The 9,827-nt window shown below is 44.4% G+C and overlaps 1 protein-coding gene across 1 annotated transcript in view; it reads right to left on the reverse strand.

Annotated features, from left to right (window-relative positions):
* Positions 1-9,827, reverse strand: part of LOC138349923 (uncharacterized) — a 24,659-nt gene continuing 14,832 nt past the window's right edge. Inside the window, exon 2 of the mRNA XM_069299913.1 lies at positions 1-2,235. Within this exon, the coding sequence (XP_069156014.1) occupies positions 1-2,235 (2,235 nt within the window). The remainder of the gene's footprint in view (positions 2,236-9,827) is intronic.

Raw genomic sequence — 9,827 nt, forward strand, 5'->3', positions numbered from 1 at the left:
TTAGGAGATGGAAGGAAGACATTGGGGGATAGTCAGGAACATACTTCGTGTTTTCCAGGATGTGAGCTGTTGTGTCTTCCAGGATGTGAGAAGTGTCTGGGTGTGGCTGTTGGGTCTTCCAGGATGTGTGAAGTGTCTGGGTGTGGCTGTTGTGTCTTCCAGGATGTGAGAAGTGTCTGGGTGTGGCTGTTGGGTCTTCCAGGATGTGAGAAGTGTCTGGGTGTGGCTGTTGTGTCTTCCAGGATGTGAGAAGTGTCTGGGTGTGGCTGTTGGGTCTTCCAGGATGTGAGAAGTGTCTGGGTGTGGCTGTTGTGTCTTCCAGGATGTGTGAAGTGTCTGGGTGTGGCTGTTGGGTCTTCCAGGATGTGAGAAGTGTCTGGGTGTGGCTGTTGTGTCTTCCAGGATGTGAGAAGTGTCTGGGTGTGGCTGTTGGGTCTTCCAGGATGTGAGAAGTGTCTGGGTGTGGCTGTTGGGTCTTCCAGGATGTGAGCTGTTGTGTCTTCCAGGATGTGTGAAGTGTCTGGGTGGGGCTGTTGGGTCTTCCAGGATGTGAGAAGTGTCTGGGTGTGGCTGTTGGGTCTTCCAGGATGTGAGCTGTTGTGTCTTCCAGGATGTGTGAAGTGTCTGGGTGGAGCTGTTGGGTCTTCCAGGATGTGAGAAGTGTCTGGGTGGGGCTGTTGGGTCTTCCAGGATGTGTGCTGTTGTGTCTTCCAGGATGTGAGAAGTGTCTGGGTGTGGCTGTTGGGTCTTCCAGGATGTGAGCTGTTGTGTCTTCCAGGATGTGAGAAGTGTCTGGATGTGGCTGTTGTGTCTTCCAGGATGTGAGAAGTGTCTGGATGTTGCTGTTGTGTCTTCCAGGATGTGAGAAGTGTCTGGGTGGGGCTGTTGTGTCTTCCAGGATGTGTGTAGTGTCTGGGTGTTGCTGTTGTGTCTTCCAGGATGTGTGAAGTGTCTAGGTGGGGCTGTTGTGTCTTCCAGGATGTGAGAAGTGTCTGGGTGGGGCTGTTGGGTCTTCCAGGATGTGAGCTGTTGTGTCTTCCAGGATGTGAGAAGTGTCTGGGTGTGGCTGTTGGGTCTTCCAGGATGTGAGCTGTTGTGTCTTCCAGGATGTGTGAAGTGTCTGGGTGGCGCTGTTGGGTCTTCCAGGATGTGAGAAGTGTCTGGGTGGGGCTGTTGGGTCTTCCAGGATGTGAGCTGTTGTGTCTTCCAGGATGTGAGAAGTGTCAGGGTGTGGCTGTTGGGTCTTCCAGGATGTGAGCTGTTGTGTCTTCCAGGATGTGAGAAGTGTCTGGATGTGGCTGTTGTGTCTTCCAGGATGTGAGAAGTGTCTGGATGTGGCTGTTGTGTCTTCCAGGATGTGAGAAGTGTCTGGGTGGGGCTGTTGTGTCTTCCAGGATGTGTGTAGTGTCTGGGTGTTGCTGTTGTGTCTTCCAGGATGTGTGAAGTGTCTAGGTGGGGCTGTTGTGTCTTCCAGGATGTGAGAAGTGTCTGGGTGGGGCTGTTGGGTCTTCCAGGATGTGAGCTGTTGTGTCTTCCAGGATGTGAGAAGTGTCTGGGTGTGGCTGTTGGGTCTTCCAGGATGTGAGCTGTTGTGTCTTCCAGGATGTGAGAAGTGTCTGGGTGGGGCTGTTGGGTCTTCCAGGATGTGAGCTGTTGTGTCTTCCAGGATGTGAGAAGTGTCTGGGTGTGGCTGTTGGGTCTTCCAGGATGTGAGCTGTTGTGTATTCCAGGATGTGTGAAGTGTCTGGGTGGGGCTGTTGGGTCTTCCAGGATGTGAGAAGTGTCTGGGTGGGGCTGTTGGGTCTTCCAGGATGTGAGCTGTTGTGTCTTCCAGGATGTGAGAAGTGTCTGGGTGTGGCTGTTGGGTCTTCCAGGATGTGAGCTGTTGTGTCTTCCAGGATGTGAGAAGTGTCTGGATGTGGCTGTTGTGTCTTCCAGGATGTGAGAAGTGTCTGGATGTGGCTGTTGTGTCTTCCAGGATGTGAGAAGTGTCTGGGTGGGGCTGTTGTGTCTTCCAGGATGTGTGTAGTGTCTGGGTGTTGCTGTTGTGTCTTCCAGGATATGTGAAGTGTCTAGGTGGGGCTGTTGTGTCTTCCAGGATGTGAGAAGTGTCTGGGTGGGGCTGTTGGGTCTTCCAGGATGTGAGCTGTTGTGTCTTCCAGGATGTGAGAAGTGTCTGGGTGTGGCTGTTGGGTCTTCCAGGATGTGTAAAGTGTCTGGGTGTGGCTGTTGTGTCTTCCATTAGCACATAATTCAATGAACACTTCCAGAATTGTGTCCATTAGCATAGTTTTCACTGTGAAGACATTGAGTAGATCTCGGCAACACATGAACTTCCAAACTTAGTTTTCCGATATGCTACACTCACCTGAGGTCTGTAGAAGGAGAGGGAACTATGACTGCGTATTTTGGTTTTATAAGGTAGCCAACTCCATCAAAATATTAAACACGTACCCAACTCAATTAATGATTAATCAATCATTCTATGGGATAACTGGGATTTATCGGCAGACTTTGTTCCTGCACCAAGGAAGGGTAGTGTACATTTTACGGTATTAAAACGACCATGAAAAGCATTACTAAGAGTACTCAGGGTATGGGTAACGATGTGTATCAGTGCTATACCGACGGCTCTGTAGAAGAAGGTGGACGATGTACCGGATGTGCATGTAATATATTTGAACAATCTTCTCTCGTACATACAGCAATGAAGCGCGTCAATGACTGGGCAAGTACAACTGGAACCGAACTTGCAGGCATATACCTTGCCACTGAATTTTTAAAAGGTAAAGGCAGTGGAATTATATACTGTGACTCGCAGAGTGCACTCCTGGCATTGAACGCACATAGTAATAACACCCAGAAAATAGTCAGGTATATTTAAATGAATATTTTAGCTGCTAAGAAAAACTGCTTTCAGATTAAATTCCTTTGGCTACCATCACATGTTGGCATCTCAAAGCATGATACTGTTGACGTGTTTGCAAAGACAGCTTGTTGCAGACAGGTAGTACAAATTAATACAAGTGTTTCATTAGCAGTGACAAAGAGAATACTTAAACTAACATCCAATGAAAATCTTTGTGACCTAACAAATACACTAAGACCTGAAAGCTGGTGCAGTAAATATCATTATGAATACCGTGTGGAGACTAATATACAAACTCTAAATGTATATGGAACTAATATACAAACTCTAAATGTATATGGAACTAATATACAAACTCTGCAATGTGATGTTATAGTGGCCAGAATACACCTGAGGTATAGACATATCTGCCAGCTTTCTCAAGATGAAGATTAGGCCACCCAAGAGGTAGCATGGGCATGAATAGCCCGTAAAGCTTTCTCAAAACTCAAGTGTTCATATATACCCAACATGAACCTTAGTCCTGGCTTCGTTACTGTTAAGTCATCCCCTTTCACAGTACATACTGAAATGCCCCAACTTTCTTAACAAACGTGACCTGACTTAAGCCTACAGCCTTCTTACCCTTTCTCTTATTCCCATTCTTCATTCTTCCCAATATTACACTCATACCATTCGTACCTGTCATCTTATTCTTACCTTTCACTTTACTTTACCTCCTTTTAGAAATTACCTTCTTCTCTTTACCTGCGCCTCACCCCACTCTTTCCTTATTAATCGGCCCGTACCTTTGTCTCTCTTTTTACGGGCTATTCATGCCCGTGCCACCTCTTGGGTGGCTTAATCTTCACTAATCAGTCAGTCGTCTCGCCCTCACCCACGACTTGACAGTGGTCGAGAACGGACGGAAACGTCGTCGTGTATTCATCTTCTGATGTGTGGGTTTGATGATGATATCTTGAGCCACGTCATCGTGACTCATCTTCTGTGTCTGGGAGTATAACAGTCCACTTTTGTACGTTCCATCAAACGTCCAAACTTTTATACGTTCTTATGAGTAGTATAATATTTTTGGAGGGGAATAACAGGTTGGTTAATCTATAGATAGATAGATAGAGAGAGAGAGAGAGAGAGATAGACAGAGAGAGAGAGAGAGAGAGAGACAGAGAGAGAGAGAGAGAGAGAGAGAGAGAGAGAGAGAGAGATTGCTATGCTAACCAAAATCACAACCGCGTGATATATCAACGAGTTTTTTGTGTAGATTAGCATGCAATGAAAGTTTTTATTGTTTTATTCAATTCGTGTTCACCAGAAGATCTTAAATAAGCTCGTACGTGAGGCGCGAGAGGACACTGAGGAACTTGGGGGATGGAGGAGGAACAGGGACATGACAACGACATTAAAGATATTACGGGGAATTAGGTTGACACATGCCATTATATTTTTTCATTCTTTCATTAACCTGGGGACGTAAGACATTTATTATTAATTTAATTGTTAATATTAAAATATATAATTTTATTGCCTTTATAGTTAGGATATGTCTTTGAGTTCATCTACTTCCTCAGTTTGTTATAAGGTATACGAGAACAAATTTCAAGAAACATTAGAACATAACAGTAAGAAACTGCACAAGGTCTATTGGTCCATGCGAGGCAGCTCCTGTTGGTCCAAACGAGGCAGCTCCTGTTGGTCCATACGAGGCAGCTCCTGTTGGTCCATACGAGGCAGCTCCTGTTGGTCCATACGAGGCAGCTCCTGTTGGTCCATACAAGGCCGCTCCTGTTGGCCCATACGAGGCAGCTCCTGTTGGTCCATACGAGGCAGCTCCTGTTGGTCCATACGAGGCAGCTCCTGTTGGTCCATACGAGGCAGCTCCTGTTGGTCCATACGAGGCAGCTCCTGTTGGTCCATACGAGGCAGCTCCTGTTGGTCCATACGAGGCAGCTCCTGTTGGTCCATAAGAGGCAGCTCCTATTGGCCCATAAGAGGCATCTCATTCCCAAATCTAAACATACCTCATTTATATTCATTGTTGCATGTTCTATCTTGTGTTGATATATTGAATACGTTATTAATGTCCCCCCTCCCCCCCCCCCTTGTTCACTTCAGTCATGTCACCCCCCCCCCGTAACTCTTCGCCTTTCTATGGAATGTAAATTAAGCTTCCTCACTGTTGACCAAATTACGGGCTATTCATGCCCGTGCCACCTCTTGAGTGGCTTAATCTTTATCAATCAATCTGTTGAACAAACCACACACTAGAAAGTGAAGGGACGACGACGTTTCGGTCCGTCCTGGGCCATTCTCGAGTCGATTGTGCTCCTCAATCTTCCTCAATCTCTCTCTCTTCATGTTGAAGATTTGTAATGGCAGCAATTATCTTTCCACCGTGTCGCTGGACCCGTTCAGGTGAGTGTATGTCCGTTTTGTACCATCTTGAGGTTATCTTGAGATGATTTCAGGGCTTTTTAGTGTCCCCGCGGCCCGGTCCTCGACCAGGCCTCCACCCCCCCCCCAGGAAGCAGCCCGTGACAGCTGACTAACACCCTGGTACCTATTTTACCATTGCGACCAAAGTTAAACTGCGGGATCTAAATGATCGAGGGCCCCCCAACAAGGCAATTTGTAACTGTAGAACAACATTTTAAGTGTTTCATTGCTACGGTTTCCAGTTTCTTATTTTCCTCTATTTCGAGTATCTTGGATATTGATTTTTTTGAGGGGGGGGGGGGGCTTTAAATTTCTACTTGACCCTCAAGTAGAAATTTTTGAGGGTTTTTCTATTGAAATTAGAAATTTCATTATTTCATTAATTAGAAATTAGAGGGTCATTAGAAATTTCTAATGACTCCCTCCCCCCCCCCTACCAAGACGTTTTTTGCAGGCAGACTGCACAAATTGTGTGGACCTCCTCCCCCCCCCTCCAAGGCCAACTACTAACCATCCCCAGGATGTAGAAGGTCAGTTGTCCTCCTCCATCCTGGGAAAGATGGAGAAGGACTACACTCAACGGTTGTCTGACTCCCTACTTGACTGCTAGGTGAACAGAGGCATTGGGAGCGCAGGGAAACGTGCCCCCCAACCGCTTCTGTACATCCTGCGAGCATTGTGAGTCGTGGACGTAGACCACTGATCTACAGCACTCTGATCCTGATTAGGGGGGGGGGATTGGGGTGGAATGTGAGATTGTGTGAGGGGGAACTATGACGTCATGGGGAGAGCCTGTGACGTCATTGAAGACTGTGACGTCATTGAGGACCGTGACGTCATTGAGGACTGTGACGTCATAGAGAATGGAATGAAATCAGATGTGTGTGATAGCCCTGATCTACCCCCCCCCCCCCCCCCCTGGTGTTACTGGCGCCGGGGTCTGAATGCTCCGAGCTTACGGCTGGACTACTCACTGGAAAGCCTTAATCGCGATCTGCAGTTCAGTGCTCCTTGTGAGCCGTCAAGGAACTGTATTTGGTGCCAGGAAGATGCTGCGTAGAAGCTGTTTGTTTATTTGTTTCAGTATTATATATGCAGGATGTCAAAGAACACTTTTGAGTTTCAAAAAGGGTTAAAAGAACCATTGTGACAATGGAAGACATAGTAAAGGGCTTTCGTCCAGTAAGGGGGACCTGCTTAAGAACTGTAAGGAAACAGAAGTCTACCTGTCCCGGCAAGTAAGGAATGGTGGAGGAGGAGCAAACACACACACACACACAAGCCAAACACTTCATAATGGGATGTGTTGAGCTGAATTCACCGATGAAGAAATGTCGAGAGATCTTGGTGATCGTGTCTAGTGTGCTGGATACTAATTTTGTTATCGATACACCTTTGAAACAGGCTAAAACAAAATGTATAACTATGAACAAATCCACAAGGGCCGTGACGAGGGTTCGAACCTACGTCAGAGAAGATTCCAGACGCTGCCTTAATTGACTGAGCTACGACATGGTCAAAAGAATTGCAACAGGGAAATCATCCTGATTTATCAACGGATCCTGCAGTCTCTCCGAGACACAAACCTATGTCCGAGCCTCTAGGACGTAGCTTCGAACCCTCGTCACGGCCCTTGTGGATTTGTTCATTTGATGCATCACGCTATTGTGATTTCTGTGTGTAATGTATAACCCTAGTCCCAGATTGATCAAGTAGTTCAGAAATATGCTTGTTCCACCTTATATAATGGGAAGGGAACTATCAGGGAGAAAGTGCCAAGCCATTACGACTATATAGCACTAGGAAAGGGTCAGGATAAGGATTTTGGGATGGGACGGTGGGAAGGAATGGTGCCCAACCACTTGGACGGTCGGGAATTGAACGCCGACCTACATCAAGCGAGACCGTCGCTCTACCGTCCACCCCAAGTGGTTGAGCACCTTATATAGAGAGCGTAGCACAAATCTCCCCCACCCTTAAGGAATTTAAGAATAAAGTAATGTTCACAAACGTTAGGACAGTAAAGAAAATAGTAATGAAAAATTGCATTGATTCTTTCGGTAGATGTTTATACCTTTGAAAGATTTGTGATGAAGTCTTACATTGGCCAATCGGGAAAATCCTTGCCCAAACGTTTGAGTCAGCTCCAGTAGAGTGTCTGGTCAGGGCAGGTAAATAATGCAGTGTTCGGTTCCCCCCCCCCCCCCCCCGGGGGAGATTTCAAACATCCGTTGGACTGGCATATTGAAAAAGTCTTTATATAACAAGGCTTTTTGTCGACAGAAATATAATTGAATCTAGCCTAATTAGTGATAGTAATAATACAGTGAATATTAAACCAGGGGGTTTAATGAGCTCAATTAATGTTTAGTTAATAGAATGATACGAATGTTTTGAAGTGAATGAAGTGAAGTTTTAATGAGTGAATGAATGAATGATTCATTCATAAATGAATGAATGAAGTTTTAATGAGCTCAATTAATGTTTAGTTAATACCAAATGTTTAATGTTTAATGTTAATGTAATAATAATAAAAAAATTAGTTAATACGAGTTATTTCCAGAGTTATCCCCTGTTTGTGCAAAACAAAATTTCTTATCTTGTTTCATTGCTCGTTGCAGATTGCTTCATAGGGGTTTGCTTATCACACTATCTGTCTACATACTTGTAAAGAGACATATACAGTGTTGGTATTCCAACCTTTGTTTACGTACGATTTGTCTTCTAATTCTTATTAGAAGAAAAACATGTAGTGTACATGAATTTATGTACACCACCTTGTTCATAGTTTAATTTCTTTATATATATATATATATATATATAATATATATATATATATATATATATATATATATATATATATATATATATATATATATATATATATATATATATATATATATATATATATATATATATATATATATATGATCCAGCCGGCCATCCCAGTGGAAGGGATTTGGCTGCATGTTTATCACAAGAGCGACTATTGAAGAGCTCCTATCAGAAGACGGGGTTGAATTTTATGTTCGAACCACGAAACTATGAATGGAAGTTAAAAACGTCTCCTGAATGGCCAAGCAGGACTGGAGCTTAGGACCGAATTTTACTACGTGGCTTTAGGGCCGTGTTCGCCCAAGCTGTCTGGGGTCGATCCCCCAAAGACGCGTTCTGGATCTTTTTTCTCGAACGGTGTAGTGAAGAATCTGGATTTTCCGACTCTTAAAATCAATATTTACTATTCTAGATTTTGCGTAAAGTTAGGGGGATAGAGTCACTTTAGATTAGCGGTTTGAATTATGTTGCTTTTGAAGACCTGGACTAGGATTCGTCAAGCATTTATAGGCAACCACTTACGAAACCTGTACATCTTTGCTCAATGGTTGGCGGTTTTGTTTACAGTTAGTAAATAGTTTCTTGAGCTTGGAAGCACTTCAAGGTTGTTTATAACACCCTCGACTTTCACAGCCTTGAGTTTTGAAGTTTCCAAAGCTCGTATAAACTGTTTAATAAATGTAAACAAAGCCACCATGATTGAGGAAAGATGTACAGGTTTCGTATGTGTGGATGCGTAAATGCTTGATGAATCCTGACGCAGATACACAAGGATATCACAATAACGTGATATCCTTGAAGACCCAGGTCTTCATGACAATATAATCCAAACATCAAATCTAACGTAACTCTAAATCTAAATATACACAAACAATATAATACATGATATTGATTTAGATTTTAGAAAATCTTTTTTGTTACTATTACACCGTTATGGAAAACAGAAAATCCTGAATATGTGTCTTTAGGGGGACAACCTTAGACAGCTCCCCCCCCCCATCAACACCCCCCCCCCTCCCCCTCCCCCTCCAACTTCATCTATTCACCCCCTATGTGCATGGGCACACACACACACACACACACACACACACACACACACACACACACACACACACACACACACACATACGCACACACACACACACTTGTATCCCAAATGATACAAGGTACCATTTGGGAGATGAAATACTTCAAGAGTCAGAGAGAGAGAAAGACCTGGGGGTTGATATCACGCCAGACCTGTCCCCTAAAGCTCATATCAAGAGGATAACATCAGCGGCATATGCCAGGTTGGCTAACATAAGAACGGCATTTAGAAACTTGTGTAAGGAATCTTTCAGAACATTATATACCACATATGTCAGACCAATCCTGGAGTATGCGGCTCCAGCATGGAGTCCATATCTAGTCAAGCATAAGACTAAACTGGAAAAGGTTCAAAGGTTCCCACCAGACTAGTACCCGAGCTGAGAGGTATGAGCTACGAGGAGAGACTACGGGAATTAAACTTCACTTCGCTGGAAGACAGAAGAGTTAGGGGGACATGATCACCACATTCAAGATTCTCAAGTGAATTGATAGGGTAGATAAAGACAGGCTATTTAACACAAGAGGCACACGCACTAGGGGACACAGGTGGAAACTGAGCGCCCAAATGAGCCACAGAGATATTAGAAAGAACTTTTTTAGT

The sequence above is a fragment of the Procambarus clarkii genome, chromosome 43 (assembly GCF_040958095.1).
Source record: "Procambarus clarkii isolate CNS0578487 chromosome 43, FALCON_Pclarkii_2.0, whole genome shotgun sequence".
Taxonomy (NCBI): Eukaryota; Metazoa; Arthropoda; class Malacostraca; order Decapoda; family Cambaridae; genus Procambarus; species Procambarus clarkii.